Here is a 20,994-nt window from a genome sequence, read left to right on the forward strand (position 1 = left end):
AGGGTCTGTGTTGTCTTCTTCTTGGTTATATCTCATTTCCTTCAAGAACTTCTGTAAACACTTTATAGAGAGAAGTTTTCCCTTCATTTTATAGAATGTACCCGCATTCTCTACCATCATTTATAGTATGTACCCGCATTCTCCACCATCATTTATAGTATGTACCCGCATTCTCCACCATCATGTATAGTATGTACCCGCATTCTCCACCATCATTTATAGTATGTACCCGCATTCTCCACCATCATGTATAGTATGTACCCGCATTCTCCACCATCATGTATAGTATGTACCCGCATTCTCCACCATCATTTATAGTATGTACCCGCATTCTCCACCATCATTTATAGTATGTACCCGCATTCTCCACCATCATTTATAGTATGTACCCGCATTCTCCACTATCATTTTATAGAGCGTCACTTGTGCCCTACACTAAGGGTTGTAATTCAACAGCAACATCTCCTGACTGGTCCAGCCTATTCCTTCCGGAGAGTTTGTCCCGTATTTCGTTAGACAATCTCTTCACATGCTTATGGCCCAGTTTCTTGGCCCGCACCCCCGCAATTTCCTTCAATAGCTTTTCAAGACGCAGCGGTAGCTCATAGACAGGAACTGACTTGAACGTCTCAGGGACACAGGCCACGTGAGAAGGACTTAAAGTGGCAACAACATATTGTCCATCCACCTTCCTGTTACAAAAGTCGGAGAGTACACAGTTCAGCACGGCTCCGAACGTTTGGTAGGGATCTAGGTCGATGTGTCTTGCTGGATCCTGTGTCTGCCATGCCATGTACCTCTCTTTGGCTCCTTCAGAGAAGAGGAGGATGATCAAGCCTTGTTTCTCAAGAACGAGTCGTTTCTCTTGGTGGTACCAAGGCACGGGGCTCATTTCACTCATTTTAACTCGGTGCCATTGGTCCAACACCACATCCAACTGGAGAGCCTTCAAAGAAGAGGCAAACACGTGCACTAGGTTTTCATATTCTTGGTTGTCGGGAGAATAGAGGATCAAAATTCTGCGCTCATTGAAGATTTCACCTAGGTAAAAAAAATTAAAAAGTTGGATATAGAAGAAGATTAAGCATATATTTTAACCATTAAAGGGAGTTGGTTTGGCCCCAAAATCCCAAAAAATTCCCCACATCTTCTCTATGGTAAAAGCAGTCTTGATAAAAAGAAAAGACTTACACTTAGAAACTTTTACTTTCCAAATTTTTGGTAAAAAAAAAATGTACCATCAGATGATGTAGATGAATGGTATATAACATGAATGTGATAAGGATTACCCATTGAACATGACCTTTTGCTGCAGAGCATCATGGGATTGCAACTTCCCAAACTTCTACAATAACCAGATAAGACGTGTGTTATAGGCGTGAACTATATTCCAGGAAATGGTTATAATTCTTCCGGGAAAAATCTTAATTATTACTTTGATATTCGTGGAATGTGTTTAGTACATAATAGCTGGTTATAATTAATACTTACCATTGGATTTTTCGGCAGTCACCGACTTCAAACATTCTGAAAAAACATATATGAAAATTATTTCAAAAATCCCTAATGGACTTCAGATGGGAGGTTCACCTACAGCGGCCACTACAGGAGAAGTGTAGTATTACATAATGACCACACAAGGTCAAGTGCTCTATAGAGGGCACTTACTTTTTATAGTGTCTTCCCATTCTGGCTAGGGGAGCTGTAATGTACAGGTACTGTCCCCTTATGTCCCTGAAAACCCTCTGGACTCTTATTTTATTGGGTGCTTACAGCACAATATAACAAGATATAACTTACTTTTCAGATTTTCATTTTTTAAGATTAGAACCAGAACAAAGCAGGCAATGACAAAAAGGCACAGCGCCCGGGACCAGTTCCATTTGGACCTGGAATCTGAAAAAAAAAAATTTATTTGAAAAAAATTACTTTTTGGAACAACACCTTTAAAGGGGTCCTCCGAGGCAGAGAAATAAGTATCATAGTGGGGGTCAAACACAGTGGTACACAGTGCTGCACACTATGTAGTGACCTAAATTAGGTATTGCAGCTCAAGTCTTATTCAAATGAATAGCAGATAAGCTGCAATAGCGCAACACAACCACTTTGGAATTTATGGTGCTGTCTGCAGGGGCCAAGTGTCAAGCCCCCACCCATCTCAAATTGTCCCAGTGAATGGCCATTGTTATAAACAGTCGGTCTTGGAGGACCCCTTTAAGCATAACTCATATTATCATAGATAAATCATTTGTTTGTTAAAGGATTTTCCTTTATTGTATTTGCACATATCATGTGACATGTAACTCATTAATACAGTGTGTAGGCGACATCACTCATCGTGTACGTGAAGAATCAAAAAGGAAAAGTGAAAGGAAAATATGAGACTTCCAAGAAATGAGGTACCGCCAAGGACACGAGCCTCGAGGCACAGGAGGCTAAACTACTGTTATCTAAGTTACTTGACCTCACAGGGAAAAGTGTCATAATTATATTCATATATACACAATGATACCACACTGATGTCCTATGTGTGTATATGACTATTGGGGTCAATAACTTCCATGCCTGGCAGATGTCCCTTATGCAGTACTCCTTGATCTATATCTATCTATCTATCTATCTCTCTCATATCTATCTATCTATCTATCTATCATCTATCTATCTCATATCTATCTATCTATCATCTATCTATCTCATATCTATCTATCTCATATCTATCTATCTATCTCATATCTATCTATCTATCTATCTATCTATCTATGTATCTATCTCATATCTATCTATCTATCTATCTCATATCTATCTATCTATCTATCTATCTATCTATCTATCTATCTATCTATCTATCATCTATCTCATATCTATCTATCATCTATCTATCTATCTCATATCTATCTATCTATCTATCTATCTATCTATCTATCTCATATCTATCTATCTATCTCATATCTATCTATCTATCTATCTCATATCTATCTATCCATCTCATATCTATCTATCTATCTATCTCATATCTATCTATCCATCTCATATCTATCTATCTATCTATCTATCTATCTATCTATCTATCTATCTATCTATCTCATATCTATCTATCTCATATCTATCTATCCATCTCATATCTATCTATCTATCTATCCATCTCATATCTATCTATCTATCTATCTATCTCATATCTATCTATCTCATATCTATCTATCTATCTATCTCATATCTATCTATCTATCTATCTATCTATCTATCTCATATCTATCTATCTCATATCTATCTATCTATCTATCTCATATCTATCTATCTATCTATCTATCTATCTATCTATCTATCTATCATATCTATCTATCTCATATCTCATATCTCATATCTATCTATCTATCTCTCTATCTATCTCATATCTATCTATCTATCTATCTATCTATCTATCTATCTATCTATCTATCTATCTATCTATATCTATCCAGACTCTACTATGTACTTACACTTTTCCATGTTACAGGCATAGAATTCGTCCTTTGTATTTGAGATGTAGATCTATAAAAAGAAAAAAGAAAGATAATGCATCCACTTGCTACCATTGTGATACTACGAATGGATACACACAATCTCCACTCCATGAATTTATTATGTGGGTTAAATATATAAGAAATTGGTAGAACCTTTTATTGTTCAAGGATTCAACTTTATACATGCAAAATTAAAATCGATGGTATGTTCCATTCTCACCTTGGTACATTGATCCGTCATGAAATCTTCCACTATCTTCTGGTTAAGCAATTCTGCTCCTCCTCTCATCTGCAGGGAGCGTTAGGGTTAATGCGGGTGTGTGCATACACAATTGCAATTATTATAAGAAAATTGAATATGCATTAATCTCCTTCTGGGTGTAAATTGTGTAGTGGACAGACCTTCCTCATGGCATCACACCTAGTACTGCTGTACTGCCCCAGACCATGAGGGATCCCTAAATTACTGATTTATTGACCTACAGCACAATGTATCCTTATCATAAATGCTTTACTGCCCTAGATCACCATGGAATCGTGTATTCCCCTATACTGCCTTTACATCAGGGTACATTCACACGCGGTATGCCCGCCGTGTGCTGGAGGTGAGGAGGAGGTGACCCCTCCTCCCTCCATAGGAAATAGCGGCACACGGCCGCACATCTGCCGAAAGATAGAGCTTGCTCTATCTTTTTGCGGTGTGCGGCCCGGATCGGTGCCACACATGTGTGGCACCGGATCCCCGCCGTACCGCTATTGCCGTCTATGCGGCCGCATGTACGGCCCCGCAGACGGCAGTGTGAATGAGCCCTTAAAGGGATATTCTCATCTGGATATTCACATTTCATTTAATTCATCTGACATATTGATATATTACTTCAATTGCATGTGATGTTAAATGTACCTGCATATATAGATAATTTCCCATAAATGTTACCTTGTTGTATCATAGTGAGATAGCTGTGGGTACGACCACCACCACACTCACCACCAGACACACCACCACGTGCGCTATTACATCTCAACATCTGGATTCGGCCATCATTGCCCCAGGATGGCTGTGGCACATGTTTGTATATGGAAGATGAATGAAATTAAATGTGAATGTACAGATGATAATACCCCTTTAATTATTTACTGTGCTAGGCATAATTGGCACATTTACTAAGAGCAGTGTGATAGGTACAATGTGCAGTGTCCTGTGTAGTGTGCAGGGGGCGCCAGATTCAGGATTTCTGGCGCACGTTCTTCATGAATCTGGCCCCCTGTACTGCCCTGCAGCAACTTTTTTTGGTGTACTTTTAACATGGGGCGTGCAACACATTTCTGTCGGACTTTGCGTGTTAAATCTGGCGCACGGTCAGAAAAAATGTGCCACAAAATGTTCGGGCGCGACACAAATGTGGCACGGACCCTTCTTAAATACCTGTGCAAGCTGTTTACACCTTAAAAAACCTACAAAGTCCGACAGAAAACTGGTGCTAAATGTGCCCTATTATCTATACCCTTATTTATAGTACCTATTATGCCCTTATTTACAGGAGTGGCTATATTGTACCATTGCTGGATTCGTTAACCTTTATATACAGGCTGTAGAGTCATCACCTTCTGGGTAATAGTCATCATAATAAAGTAAATGTACCCCATGGTTTCTTACTGGTTTGCGCAGGGGTCCTTCTTCACTTTACTGCGCTAGACCCTCAGGACTCACTATATTCACTTTTTTACTACCCTTAACCACCAGGGATGTTAGAATTGTCCGATATAGGTAAACCTTTATTAACCCCATTATTCCACTAGACCACAAGGGACCTTATGGCTGTACTGCCCTATACCACCAGGGATCCTTAGATTACCAATTTATTGCCCTAGACCACCAGGAATCCTTATATAACTGCTTTACTGCCCTAGACCACCAGGGATCCTTATATAACTGCTTTACTGCCCTAGACCACCAGGAATCCTTATATAACTGCTTTACTGCCCTAGACCACCAGGAATCCTTATATAACTGCTTTAGTGCCCTAGACCACCAGGATTCCTTATATAGCTGCTTTACTGCCCTAGACCACCAGGAATCCTTATATAGCTGCTTTACTGCCCTAGACCACCAGGAATCCTTATATAACTGCTTTACTGCCCTAGACCACCAGGAATCCTTATATAGCTGCTTTACTGCCCTAGACCACCAGGAATCCTTATATAACTGCTTTACTGCCCTAGACCACCAGGGATCCTTATATAACTGCTTTACTGCCCTAGACCATCAGGAATCCTTATATAGCTGCTTTACTGCCCTAGACCACCAGGAATCCTTATATAGCTGCTTTACTGCCCTAGACCACCAGGAATCCTTATATAACTGCTTTACTGCCCTAGACCACCAGGAATCCTTATATAACTGCTTTACTGCCCTAGACCACCAGGAATCCTTATAATATCAATTAGCCCCCCTAGGCAGTAGATATACAGACATTGGGTGCTGTAAGTATAGGATCCATTACCTGTCCGGTTACATCTTGTAATGTGATGCACTTGCTCCTTCCCACAAAGCAGAAGGTATTTTCCTGCGGAAGCTTCCAGACAAGGACGGTGGCTTCATTCCTCTCCGGTCCGGTCCCTGTTTGGAGATAGGTCACATTCTAGAATCGTTACATCAAAAAGACCTGGAGCTATCATGACAATTACGGTAGCTATTTTAGTTGTCTGTGAAATGCCTGAGCTGCATTGTTTTATTCTCATTATCAAGGGGTAAGACCTACCCATGAAATCCCCAGTGCAAATACTTGACATTACAGACATTACTGGCGCCTCCGGTGGGTGGGGGTCTAATAGGCAACATGTTTAATACCTATAGCATTTATATGTAGTAGAGTGTCTTAGTGTATGGCAGTACTTACCACCATCATGTAAACAGTAGGTGTGCAAGACGTTCCCTTTGACCGCCACCTTAAAAAGAAAACATACAGTTTATTATGTAATCCTGACACCTTCTGGACATAAATTAGGCCAACCAATGTCCCGTCCTGTCACCTTTATGTCAATCACTGTGGGAACCTATAACCTAATAGTGTTCCTCTTTTTATATGCTGGAGGACCCAAATAGTATTATGGTGTAATACTTCCATCTTCCTGCGGGGGTGCTGCTGGGAATGTAAACACTTTTATAACTGAAAAACACTTACCTCTGGGGTTCTTATCAGTTAAAGTTAGTGTTTCTAATACTTAATGATATTATCCCTTATAACCGGCAGTAGATTTGTCATTTCTGTGGTTTAGGAATCCCAGAAATACACATATATGCTCTACCATAGTAAAAAACTATATTGTACTATAGTTTAAAGATGGCTTGAGCATTGGCATCTTGGATGGGATACGTTATGGTAAAAACTGTCATGTATACATGAGTGGACAGACCCACAATACCAATACTATCCTCTCCTGAAACACTCTGTGCTGCTGGGGACCATGAGGATTCATTTTAATTTATGATCTGCTTCTTGTTTTCATCCTTATTGCTTAAATCATCATCAAAATATTGATGATATCATCACACCCATTATCCATTGAGCTACTGGATTTTCTAGCTCCACCGACTTGACAGCACTTTATGATGTCTTACCTGGAGGCAGAGTGAGGGGTGCAGATGCGCCAGGTTCACGATTCCTTTTTCCTGTTAAAAGATGGTCATGGGATGAGTAGAAGTTATTTGTATTTGGGGTACAACCAAACCGCACTACGTTTCGGATGTGTATACGTTGAACAATGTCATAGTGACTTCCCCATACAGTGCTAGTCAGTGTCAGACTGACCCACCGGTGCATCGGAGGATCCTCCGGTGAGCCCCGGAGCTAAACCACTGGTGGACCTGTGAGTTCTAGATGTAGACAACCCAATTTGGGGGCTGCTAGGATCTATTTCCTAGAGGATGATGGATAAAGTAGTCTTTAACCTTGAAAGTTGAAAAAGATGGGGTCAAAAGCATACCGATGAGGAGTCACTCATGTCAAATCGTGAGCACCCCCAGGCTGGCGGAGGGGGTTATTACAGGTTTTGTTCAGCAGCTTGAATCTGGACGGAGATTTATGGGCAATACCTAAAATACCCCTTTAAATTAGCTCCGCCCACAGTATAATGAATGCACCATTAACCGTAATCACATTCCAAAGGGTTTAATGTGACAATAAGTAGAATGTCTCGACGAGACGAGAACGCGAACCTTGACCCCTGTCATAAGATCCTATATTAAGGTTGTATTAACCTTGTATGAAGAGGACCGAGAATCCCAATTTTCTTGAGCACCACACATCCCAGTACAGTGCGGTACCTCTGGTATTTTTTATTAAGATCCTATATTAAGTCACTATAAAAAAAATGTTCATTTAAAAAAAAAGCCGTCGAAAATAAAAAGCTAAAGAGCGACTTCATCTGACTCTCTTAAGCAAAGAACAAAAGTTTATTGTAATCTTTTTCAAGAGTGCCCCTACACGATGCAGTTTGAGCCCTGAATTTAAAGCAAATTGTAAGAATCCCCTCATTTTTGGTAATGTGGGGTAAGATTAAAAAAATTATAATAATAAAATACTAAAATATTAAAAAATGGGTCAGTTTGTCTTTGTGACCCATGGCAGCCAATGAGAATCGAAGTTATATTTCTCCAAAGCAGTTTATGAAATGAAAGCTTAGCTCTGATTGGTTGCCATGGAAAAGATGGCTAGTTGGTGACTGAGATAAGAAACCTTCTTTAGAAAGCAAACAGTAAAGCAGGGAAGCCATTATTGCCCACAGTAACCAATTACAGAGCAGCTTTCAGTTTTCCAGGGTAGTTTAGAAAATGAAAGTTGAGATTTGATTGGTCGACAAGGCTGACATTTCTCTGAGGCCTATTATTTACCTCACTTAAAATCTCCTTCCTGCTGTCAGGAATCTCATGACATTGCGACTGGTCGTCGGGTCTCCAACACAGTGATAGATTGCCAGTTACATTACACGGTGCTGATAGTTTATAGGAAAGCGTCTTGCCCTCTATCGTCACCGCGAACGCACTTTTCTTCAGATTCGTCTCTTCGGAAACTGATATAAATCACAAACAAGATTGTTATTTTTAATAAGGGGCTAAAGGAAAACTCTAAACTGATATGTGCTTAGTGCAAGTGCAAAGGGGGCGGAGCATGACATATATTATCCATTATAAGCCACACCCCCTCCCCTCAAAACATATATAATACAAACTCCCAACTAGGTGACCGGTAATATGACTGCTATCCCAAATCCTGAGGGGACGGGGACCCAAAAGTATTTGGTAAAATGGTGGTGGAATTTAGTTTTATGCCCCACAGAGAAACATATTAATATGACTAAATTAGGTAAAAACTAAATACGTACGATTTTTAAATGGACAACATAAACTTCTGACAGCATCTTTGAGGTCATTATACCAAGCCTGCAGAGGAAAAAGTCACATGTTATCATCCAGTCGGGATCATATACTTTCAGAACATAATTCTTATTTTTTGTGTAATGATATGTTATACAAAGGTTTCCAATATACTTTTTGTGCCAATTCTTCACGCTTTTCTAGGTCTCTGCTTGCTGTCATTCTATATGAAGCTTAATTTTTTACTAATTGTTTAGGATAGAGATCTGTCCCTGGTCATATGAGGTCACACAGGTGCATGGCTCGGTTTATATGCCTGGTCATGGGTATAACAAGCTGCGCACCTGAGTGACATCACATGACCAGGGATATAAAGAGCCGTGCACCTGTGTGATATCACATGACCAGGGATATAAAGAGCCGTGCTCCTGTGTGACATCACATGAACAGGGATATAACGAGCCGTGCACCTGTGTGACATCACATAACCAAAAGAGCCGTGCACCTGTGTGATATTACATGACCAGGGATATAAAGAGCCGTGCACCTGTGTGACATCACATGACCAGGGATATAAGGAGCCGTGCACCTGTGTGACATCACATGACCAGGATCGGTTTAAACAGTGAAGCTGAGATCTAGAATTTCATGAGGAATAAAGAAAGTATATCGGGAAACTGTGCAACTGTGCAAATGTGCAAACAGGAATACCCCTTTAACATTAGCATTAGACCCTGATTGTACATTAATGCGGACAGTGTATTAACATGGAGGTAAGCGGTGCAAGAGGTATATGCAGCTGCTCATCCCTATGGCACATAAGACTCCTTGACCACAGAAGGAACACAACGGCACAAATACCAATCTAGAACTCTAGGAGAAGGAGCTTACCTGAAAACAAAGACAGGGAACCATCATCGACTTATGCAGAATGTAATATTGTTCTCCCAACTGAAAGAAATAGAGACATTCAATGTTTACTTAATAGTTACATACTATTGTTATTATCTATCCATCACATATCTAGGGATCTAGTTCATATATATCTTGTATACATAGATGTATATTGTTTCCTTTAGAGATGCTATTGAATAACATGACTGTATTATACTCACTGCAGTGCGTCGAGTGTCATTCATTTTGTATCTCGAGTCATAGTAGACTCTTAACGTAGTATTCCTGGCAGAGGTTTCTTCCACAAGCTGAATAGATATATTGTCCCCATGGTCAGTCATTTCCAGGATGGGTGCTGCATGGAGAAACACACATTCATTATTATTTACTTAGAGAAATCCATAGTTTGTAGCTTCTAAAGTACTGGGGAGATATATCCAAAACATACTGGAGATCCCTGCTGTACATGTATACCATACAACATCGAGATAGATGTACCTTCACATTCCACTATATTTTCCTTTGGATCCAAATCTAGGCAACCTACAAAAGTGATAAGACTTTAGTAAAACACTTTTCTACAGAATGTCCTATTCATTCATTCCTAGGGTTCCATAGCTCTTAACTGCAGTCCAATAATGTACAATCATATAACTACTATAATACTGACCCCTATGTATAAGAATATAACTACTATAATACTGCCCCCTATGTACAAGAATATAACTACTATAATACTGCTCCCTATGTACAAGAATATAACTACTATAATACTGCCCCCTATGTACAGGAATATAACAGTATAATACTGCCCCCTATGTACAAGAATATAACTACTATAATACTGCCCCCTATGTACAGGAATATAACTACTATAATACTGCCCCCTATGTACAAGAATATAACTACTATAATACTGCCCCCTATGCACAAGAATATAACTACTATAATACTGCCGCCTGTGTACAAGAATATAACTACTATAATACTGCCCTCTATGTACAAGAATATAACTACTATAATACTGCTCCCTATGTACAAGAATATAACTACTATAATACTGCCCCTATGTACAAGAATATAACTACTACAATACTGCCCCCTATGTACAGGAATATAACTACTATAATACTGCCCCCTATGTACAAGAATATAACTACTATAATACTGATCCCTATGTACAAGAATATAACTACTATAATACTGCCCCTATGTACAAGAATATAACTACTATAATACTGCCCCTATGTACAAAAATATAACTACTATAATACTGCCCCCTATGTACAAGAATATAACTACTATAATACTGCCCTCTGTGTACAAGAATATAATACTATAATACTGCCCCCTATGTACAGGAATATAACTACTATAATACTGCCCCCTATGTACAAGAATATACCTAATATATTTATCTCTTACCAGGGACATAATGATGCACATGCAGGTCCTTATTGTAGCTGGGGTTTGTGAATATTGTTATGTTGAAGTCAGTGCCGGGCATAGCGTTAAGATTATATATTACAGATCCCTGAAGCAAAATAATAAAAAACTTTACTTAAACAATAAAACTATAGACATAAGCATTAGTTCTGCTATACCTGTGCGGGTCTTGAGAGCTCAGCAGCAGAGCTTGGTGACCATGAGACAGTAGAGTATAAATATGGCTGCTATAAGGTGACTTCTTAGTGAAGTGGGTCAGGGACATGACCAGCAGACACAGGAATCTACGGAGGACAGACTGGACAGGACAGACTGGTTCTTACCACTTTGGTGCAGTTTGTACTTCGAGGAATAGATGTCGGAGGCAATGAAACCCTCACCAGGGTGCACATAAAACTGGCTGGCACTACCTGCCAGATATACAGGTTGGCACAGAGCTGGGAATCTGCAATACAAGATAATGAGGGCAACATGATTGACAATCTCCCGAGGGGTAGAAGGAGCATCACAGTGTACTTGCCAGAAGCCACACAAGGTACGTGTTGTAGTTCGGCAAGATGGACTTGAACTTATCTTAGAGAACTCAAGGAGAACTCAGAAGAGGGGTCTATTCTTTGGTGACCACCATGGTGGTTGTGCCGTGAGTGCCAGACAACCCAAGGAGGAGCCAAGGAACGGTCGTCCATTGTTGCCATCGATGGTCAATAGCCATTTTCAACATTTGTCATTGGGTGAGGCGCAGCAGGTACGGATGGATAAGTGTTCCAGGAGAAGCCTAGAAACCCTTCTTAGATGATGAGGAAGCCTCAGAGGATGCAGATGTCATCTGAATCCACCAGCAGAAGGGGTATGGAATTGTGTCAATGGATAACTTGGCTAAACAGGTCTTATGGGGAGTGGACTGTCTATAGCTGGGAGTGGGGTCAAGTTCTCACTAGCTGAAGATGCTATAGAGACCAGGGCCACCAGGCAGAGACCTAGCAGCAAGACATGAGCGAGCCATGGAGTGAGACACAACTGTTAGAGTCCATGGACCTGTCTATGTGTTAGTCATTTGCCCATGACATTTTTTATATAAGGGTTTGTTTTGTGCAGGATGAGCTGTACTTTTCAAGGGCACCATTTCGAGGTACATATAACATGGATAATTTTGTTATTGCGGTGTATGATGTATGATGATCTTGTATGGTGATTGGTTGTAGGGTTGCATACAATGAAAGAAGAAACCCATCATAAAATCTAAGGGGGACATTTACTAAGGGCCCGAATCGAGTTTTTCCGTTGGGTTTCCCGATTATATTACCGTTTTGCGCCGCGATCGGATTGTGGCGCATCGGCGCCGGCATGCACACAATGGAAATCGGGGGGCATGGCCGTTGAAAAACCCGACGGATTTGGAAAAAACGCCGTATTTTTAAAAAAAATGTGTCACTTGACATGCACTTACATGCACCCAGGATAGCTTGGTGAACTCCAGTGAACTCCGACGGACTTCAGCGCAGCAGCGACACCTGGTGAATCGCCGGAAGACCCGAATCAGCAGCGGAGAACCCGCAGCTGGATCGCGAATGGATCGGGTAAGTAAATCTGTCCCTATATCTTATATACAGTAGTATCTTACCATTGCTGGATTTATTGACCTTTATATACAGGTTGACGTCTGTCGAGTCATCACCTTCTGGGTAATAGTCATAATCATCTTCATAGTCATCATAATAATAGTCGTCACAGTCATCTGAGCCAAATTCATCAGAGGGTTCTAGGAAGCAACACATGTTATTAGTACAATCCTCCGACACGGCCTCAGTCCTGTACTTAATCTCAGTTTGCGACTATGAGTTGTGCCAAGTGACAAACTCAGCCCTACTACATCCATTGATTACCTACACACTCGTTGCCACCATACCTGACACTAAAGCCACGGACATGTCGATTGTGACTTGAAGCCAGACATGACACGCATCACCATCGCACTTTTTCACTGTTTTCGCTCTGATATCCGTCGGTATCAAAACAGGAAATTCCGCCGTCTCTGCTTCTCCGGGATAACACAAAACTTCTATATGACCAAAGACAAAAATATGTAAGAAAAAGGTCTAGATGCAAATTTTGTGCGATAAATGGCGCCGAATGTCACTCCCATCACAGACTGCAAAATTCCATTGCCCTGGGAAGAACCTGTTTAACATCACGTTTGACTGATTACATAGAAACCACAATAACTCATTTAAAGGGGATCTGTCACCAGCTACAGAATAGTGAATGACATCCCTCATGTGATGGCCGCTTTCTACCTGAACAATTTGGCGTTTGTTTTTTTTAAATCCGTCCACCCCCTTACAAGATATGACCCCTGCAAGTTTACATGTGAAAAATCTCCTACTAGTCACGGGGGAGGTTACTATTTATTTTCTCTGGGGGTGTGTCTCTGTGTTAGGTTACCGCCTCTCTGGCTGTCATGCGCTAGTTTATATATAAACTTTTGGTGGCCATATCTTTTGAACGGATGGTCAGATTTTATTAAAACAAACACCAAATTAATCAGGGGCACTGCGCCTCTCACATGAGATATTTCATTCAGAATTTTGTACTTGGTGTTAGTGCTCTTTGAAGAGCCCATGTCCACTGTTCTCACCTGTATATCTTAGTTAATACATGTAGCAATCATCTTTTCTTTTTCAGGCTGTCTAATATGTGCTGCCCATATCAAAATGTATAACACTGAATATTGTCCAGAGGTCAGTTAGTTTGCAAGAGGAATAACAGAGGAACGCAAAGTCATAGGGATAATCTTATACAGAAACCTGCTCTAGACAATGGGGTCCATCATATGACAGGTCCATCCCTCTCTAGCTCTCTATAATGTAAAGAAAAACCTTGTGGATATGTGAACTGAACCTAAACAGACATGACAGGTCCTCACTACATGGAGACGTCTAATCTCCGAAATGTCACCTCCCAGAAGTAATGACTAAGCAAAAGGTATTTCGCCTCATACATACCAGAGGAGTTGCACTGCAGATCCTGAAATATAAAAAAAAATAAAAAATTATTATAGACAACAACTTAAGGCAAGTGTCAAAAACAATTAAAAATGCCCTCCAGTCTTGACCTGACTTTAGTATATGTTTAGTAGTAATTACCCGATAATCCTCTTTTTCACACCAAAAAGTCATAATTAATCATTCTGCTATTAGTTGTAAAATAAATGAACTGCATGGGGCAGGAAAGAGCATCAGCGAGAAGGAGGCGTGTCTCAGATTAAACAGTGACTCCCCTTTGGCACTGTAGTCACAACAGCTTGAGACTAATGGAACAATGAAGGAGCAAAATTTGAAGAATACAATTCAGTTTTTTTATGGTCACCACTAGGGGGAGCTAGACTTGTAGTCACCATTAAAGTAGCAATTAGCGAACCTTCAAAAATAAAATCATACGCACCAGCCAAACAATCACCTCCTATACCAATGCTACAGGGCCGTTTTCTGCCCCCTATTAGTCACATAAATGCTCAACCATTCACTGGACTCATCAGACGCTGGTTCATTAAAGGCAAGTGACTGCTGAGGCCTGTGACTTCCTGAGGGGTCATGTAAAATATCGACGGATCATCAGTGGGGGCCATAGTAATTCATTGCCCAACAGCCAATCAGAAGAGGAAAAGCCAAGAAGGGATGTAGAGAGCAGCAGCCTGAACCAATGAGGAGACAGTTAGTGGGTGTGTCTTAGACTACCCATGACTTCTACAAACAGTGACATTCAGGGAGTGTGAATACAGTCATCTTATCATACATGTCCCAGCAGTATCTGCCCAGCACAGGGCAAAATTACATAATTTCGGGGAATCCTGGCAGACAGCAATGTCCTGACCTCTACTTAGGCTATGGGGAAATGTAAGGCACTTCCCAATACTGAACCATGTGGTCACCAGGAACAGGAATAACAGAGACAAGCAGCGTCTGTGGTCAGGTCTTGCTACACCTGGCGGGACCTTATACCCAGAGAAGGTTCCTCAAATAGTAACAGTCCCTTTATATGAGGTTAGTTTAGGATTATGCAATTTGGCCGTCAGTAGTTCCTAACCCGCGATGACCTGTCTGAGAAGTGACAAGCACAAGGGATCTCATGGCACTGACCTGATATTTAGAGGACATGTCTACCTGCCAATCCTGAAGTATCTACTCTTCTATATCTGCATCTAACATCCCTCTGTTATTCTTCCTGGAAATGTGTTGATACATTGACAAACATTTTCCTTGTCCATAGGGACTTTACGTAATTGATGTGGTTATCTATAAATCGATAATCCTGGAGTGTGCAGATGTGGGGTAATTAGTTAACACCCAGTTGTCAATCTATTCATAGACTTCCAGGAGGAACAACAACAGAGGAACATCTCAATGCAGCATTTTAGAAGAATATATACACCTGCTATTACAGAATAACTAGTGTGAGAGTATATAGGAACCTCTGATCAAAAGCCGCACCAAGAATAAACTAAGGAAGTTACACAGAGGTTATCTATTGAAAATAGACTTCCCCTTTAAGTATAATCAAGTTGACCTGTAACATGATTACCCTGACAGTATTTATGAGTATCCATACCATAGATCTTTCTGTAGAAGAATAATGACCCCCATACAGCACGGAGATCATCAATGTCGCTTATCAGGGCAGTGGTTGCTGTTATCAGCAGGTTTTCTGTACAATGTGTCATGGTAAATCTCCACCTTTCGGTGACAGTGACAACAAGTCAACACCTCATGACATTACAGCCGTCATCCTGAGGGTTCAAACCTAAGGGAAGGTAGAAACAAAGATCACGTCCCTGTTTGTCTTGGCCGTGAAGATCTTATTGCGACATTTACCTGTATTTCAGGATCTTATTGCAGATCAGGTATTCGGTGCACTCCCCTAATGAGGCTTCCACCAAAAACATGGCTGCCCACCAGAACTGTGGTCTCTTGTCTGATAAAACCTCTGCTTTGAGGAAGAGCTCCCCTTAAAGAATAAAGGGGAACATTTACTTACCCGTCCCGTCACGCAATCCCCACCGTGCGTTGTCCGACGAGGATTCGGGTCTGCCGCAATTCACTAAGATCGTGCTTCTAATTTCCTGCATGTGTCACTTCCCCGCTCAGGTCCGCCGGAGTTCACCCTCTTCTTCCTGGTGCATGTAAGTGCTGATCTTGTGATACAATTTGCTTTTTAAATTCCCCGGTTTGCCCGAATCAGTCGGGTTGTCCGACGTCCACGCCCCCTGATTTGTGTTGCATGCAAGTTGGTGCCGATGCAACACAATCCGATCCCGTGCGCCAAAAACCGGGGGCAATTTAGCGCAAAACAGAAAAAAAAACGCGAAGATGCGGAGTTCGGACCCTTAGCAAATGTGCCCCATTAGGTCCTTATCCCCATCCTACTAATATAACTTCAACTCTGTATTGCTCCAATTCATGGACAACTCTCCATGAGAGGTTGGTATGTTTAGGTGCGCCTCACTTCCAGATTATGAGGCCTAAGAAGTCATGACCAGCACCCCAACGAGGTTTGGGAATCCGGACCCCTATCAATATTATTATGGGCAACCTTATGTTTCTCGTCTGTCCCGTCCCTTATTGGGAGTTAGTATTTTTGCATTCTACCCCTTATTATGGCCAACTTTTTGGTGTCTCGACCTTATTATGCCCAACATTTTAAAAACAACCCCACCCAAAGGTGACTCTTTTCCTTTTCGGCCCCAACCTCTATTGTGGCTGGTATTTTTGAGTTCCATCCCAACTTTTTGGTGAATGTGATTTCCAAGTAATGAGGGGTCCTTATAATCCTAATGTGGAGTTTCACTCCTAAGACTGCCCCTATAAACTTAAGACACCACATAGAGGGGCAGATCCTGGACGGCCTCCATTGGCGGGGACATGACATCTGTGTTTACTACGGCAGCCGGTGTACCCTTCACGCTGCCAGCCTCTAATACAGTAAGTGGATGGTAATCTGATTACAATCCTCCAATCTGGCCGAATGTATAGGGCCATTGTTATGGTCTCCAGGAGTTTCCCCGGTTACAATGAATTAACGGCACCAGCGTTCTGTATGTGTGTACTTTGTATTAGTGACTCGGACCGGTTTGTGCCTTGTATTCAGGTGTGTATTTGCTGATTAAACAAAACACAGGTTATTGTACATGAGCCAAAGAATTTAGAGAACTTTAATAGTGAGCAATTACATGAAAAGAGGAAGGTCTCGCACTTGTAGACTAGAGATATCTAGACATGATAGGATCACATACATGGCCATAGAAAACTGAGACCAGTTTTGTGGACATTTTACCTTTGACTACCGGATTCCCAGTCCTGTCTCGAAGCTCAATAAAACCTCCAAATGGAAGAAAAGAAAAAATATAATGACGCACCAATAGACTTCTAAGGGGCCCTAGAGTAACTCTGTATTCCTCCAACTTCATATGTTTGTGTGCAACCATCAGATCAAGAGCCTAAAGGAGCCTACAGCGGTAAACAGTATCTGAAGACCGGTACATAGACAACCTGAAGTGCCATATGGTGGTCATAGAGGGACTTAAAGGTGGTACAATTAGTACCAGAAGGATCATATTGTGCTTTACTGAGTGTTTTAAAGATCATTAGGTGGTACATATAGTACCTAAAGAATCCTATGGTGGTTCACAGAGTGCCTGAAGGGCCATATGGTGGTACATAGATTACTAAAAGGATCATATGGTGGTTCACAGAGTGCCTGAAGGGCCATATGGTGGTACATAGATTACTAAAAGGATCATATGGTGGTTCACAGAGTGCCTGAAGGGCCATATGGTGGTACATAGATTACTAAAAGGATCATATGGTGGTTCACAGAGTGCCTGAAGGGCCATATGGTGGTACATAGATTACTAAAAGGATCATATGGTGGTTCACAGAGTGTTTGGAGGGCCATATGGTGGGACATAGAGTACCTGAAGGGTTCAGTGGTGTTACATATGGTGGTGCACAGATTACCTGTCTTATTGTATTTGTATATGTGCTACGGAATATGATGGCCCTATATAAATAAAGATTATTATTATTATTACCTCAAAGAACTACCTGAAGGACTATAACATGGTACAAAGAGTTCCTGAAGTATCATATATTTGTATACAGCATACCTGAAGTATCATATGGTGGTACACAGAGTACCTGAACCTCCCGTGTACCTGAAGGACTATACAGTGTACAGAGTACCCGTAGGACCATATTAGGATCTCTAGCAACAAGTCACATGTACTCTCTCTGGCTGCAGAAGACTTGTATGCCCATATGTCTTATCTAGCTATTGGAAAAACGCTTGCCAGAAGCTACTCCGCACAACTTCTCCATACTCATACATTTTTGGTTATGATTTGATCCTTCATTTCCCCTAAAACACCAGTTCAGGGAGGTCCCATATGCATGAGTTGGCTGCTCTACTGGCTCCATTTAAGGTTTATTGGGCCGATCTGACCAAAATAGAGGGTTGGTCTTGATACCACAGATACCAATCACCGCACAGCTTTCATTTTTTTCAAGAATACTTAAAGAAAGCCTCACCATGGCTGCTGTGGACAACAAAGCCAGCCATCATTACACAGTACTTTTCGTCTATAGGATTATACAAGAATCTCCAGGCTGTACAAACAAACCCCCTATATTTCGTTTTTCTGGCGCTCCCGGTGTCCCGTGCCACCGTCCCTTGGTGCCTTGCTCCTGCTTGTTTCCAGAGGAGGGCACCTTGGCGCCAACAAATTATGGCCGTTTGGCATGCCCACCTGCCCCCTGTACCAGCGCCGGAAGTTGTCAGAACTAAGGATCACGGCACTGAGAGCACCTACTGAGAGGTAAGTAGTAGTTTATTTTTTGGTACAGCCCCCTTACCCCTGCCGCATCAAGATTTTTGTATAATCTTGGACAACCCCATTTAAATTTACCTCAGGTTGAGGTATTTGTATTTTATGAGGTAATTCTAGAATTCGTTTTTCCCGCTCTTTTTTCTCTTCAAGCATTATTCCATTCCTGCCTAGTGATATCAAAAGATAAGCTGTGATTTGTCATGAGCTGGACGAATAGAAATGCTGTTTCCAGTTTAATGTTTGTAGCCACTCTTTTGATTGGTTATTTAGCCTGGCGAATCCCCTTTAAAAGCGGCAACTGTCTGGGATCTTGGCCAGTCTTCGATCAGGCCTCGAGTTATTGAGGGTTTTACAGTATTAATTAATGTGTTTTCAAATGTGATTTATTATTAATTTATGACATTATTTTAGTAATTTATTAATATTTTACCTAATTTTTTTTTTTATTAAATTGGGTTACTCAATAATAAAGTATCGCGGCCGTATTTTACCACATTCAGATAGTGTTTTTATTGTTGGGTTGCATGTTATTCTGGAATGAAAGGGACTTGTGACACCACGATGGGGAAAATATTTTATGACCACCAGATTACAACGAAATAAAATCCTTGCACAAGACTCTTGGCCGTCTTTATCGGAAAACTCTGTGAGGAGATGTCCTTGACTCATTACAATTTCAGGAAAAGCAAAACCAATGACAGGCAAGGAAACAGCAGGAGAGCGCTGGGAACTTTCCAGACGCTGAATGATTTCGCCCTCCGTGACCTCGTCTAGGATGAGATTTTACTGTACATCATTGCGGTCTTTCTCACTAAATACAGGTCACCGAGTTGCTAGTTTCCAGATATATCAATCTGATCCTGGGAAAGCTGGGTGACGCACCACACCCCTAACATAAGGGTCTGTGTCTTAAGCCTGTATTGTTGATCAGTATCATGGAAAAGCTGGGTGACAACCCCTGTCTGAGCATTACCTCTGGTCCTGAACAAATGTACCTTAAAGGAAACCTACCATTTGATTTAATGCATTATGAAGCAAACATACATTGAGACTGCTGCATCTACACTGATGCAGGATCATATTTTGGTTAATCCCTGAGCTGAGTGGTGTAGCTGATAAAACAGATATAACATTATGATAATGAAGCTCTTTCACTTCTGTGGCTGGGCTCAGCACTTCTCCTAGCATGTGAGTTATTCACTGCAGGAGAGGATAATGTAATCCCTGGGTTGTGCCTGAAGGCTGAATAATCAATTGCTGCATCGTTCACCCAGCTGCTGTGCATGAGTGATCCAGCTCAGGTTGATTAGTGATGTCTTGACTAACCTCCATTTGTAATTACAAGCTCCTGTGTGTTTATGTCAGCCAGCCTGACCCAGCTTTCCCCTAAGTCCTGAATGTTATAATTAATGGCAGCAGTGGCTGAGTGGTTAGCACTTCTGCCTTGCAGCGCTGGGGTCCTGGATTCAAATCCCACCCAGGTCAACATCTGCAAAGAGTATGTGTGCTCTCTCCGTGTTTGTGTGGGTTTCCTCCAGGTCCTCCGGTTTCCTCCCACACTCCAAAATATACTGGTAGGTTGATTAGATTGTGAGCCCCATGGGGACAGGGACCAATTTGTCATGCTTTGTGCAGCGCTGTGTAATCTGTGTGCGCTATATAAATAAAGAATTATGATTAATTGTTTTTTCAGCAAAACCACTCAGCTCAGGGATTAACCAAGATATGTTTCTGCATCAGTGTCGCTACAGCATTCTCAAGGTATATTTGCTTCATAATGCATCAAATCACATGGTAGGTTTCCTTTAACTTGATAAAATCCCTTTATGTTAGACATAGCTGTTAAAAATGATCTGATCATAGTGTGATCGAAGGATCAAGGGAACAAGTCTCCTATT

General features: G+C 41.2%; 2 protein-coding genes across 3 annotated transcripts in view; one reads left to right on the forward strand and one right to left on the reverse strand.

Moving 5' to 3' along the window:
• LOC140103681 (uncharacterized) overlaps positions 1-20,994 on the forward strand; it is a 147,039-nt gene that overhangs the window by 25,023 nt on the left and 101,022 nt on the right. The window lies entirely within an intron of this gene.
• The window catches only part of IL17RC (interleukin 17 receptor C), a 33,516-nt gene continuing 12,705 nt past the window's right edge, over positions 184-20,994 (reverse strand). Inside the window, exons 2-20 of one of the 2 annotated variants that reach the window (XM_072127020.1) lie at positions 15,823-16,014; positions 14,220-14,241; positions 13,124-13,276; positions 12,839-12,976; positions 11,541-11,662; positions 11,197-11,305; positions 10,270-10,314; positions 9,993-10,126; positions 9,769-9,828; positions 8,886-8,943; positions 8,395-8,573; positions 7,123-7,173; positions 6,401-6,449; positions 6,005-6,120; positions 3,721-3,789; positions 3,477-3,528; positions 1,801-1,896; positions 1,492-1,527; positions 184-1,041 (exon numbers count right to left, since the gene is read on the reverse strand). In XM_072127020.1, the coding sequence (XP_071983121.1) occupies positions 431-1,041; positions 1,492-1,527; positions 1,801-1,896; positions 3,477-3,528; positions 3,721-3,789; positions 6,005-6,120; positions 6,401-6,449; positions 7,123-7,173; positions 8,395-8,573; positions 8,886-8,943; positions 9,769-9,828; positions 9,993-10,126; positions 10,270-10,314; positions 11,197-11,305; positions 11,541-11,662; positions 12,839-12,976; positions 13,124-13,276; positions 14,220-14,241; positions 15,823-15,873 (2,151 nt within the window). In that variant the 5' untranslated portion in view covers positions 15,874-16,014 and the 3' untranslated portion in view covers positions 184-430. The remainder of the gene's footprint in view (positions 1,042-1,491; positions 1,528-1,800; positions 1,897-3,476; positions 3,529-3,720; positions 3,790-6,004; positions 6,121-6,400; positions 6,450-7,122; positions 7,174-8,394; positions 8,574-8,885; positions 8,944-9,768; positions 9,829-9,992; positions 10,127-10,269; positions 10,315-11,196; positions 11,306-11,540; positions 11,663-12,838; positions 12,977-13,123; positions 13,277-14,219; positions 14,242-15,822; positions 16,015-20,994) is intronic. The other variant, XM_072127019.1, reaches the window with a different exon arrangement.

This window comes from Engystomops pustulosus, chromosome 10, assembly GCF_040894005.1.
Source record: "Engystomops pustulosus chromosome 10, aEngPut4.maternal, whole genome shotgun sequence".
NCBI classification, from domain to species: Eukaryota; Metazoa; Chordata; class Amphibia; order Anura; family Leptodactylidae; genus Engystomops; species Engystomops pustulosus.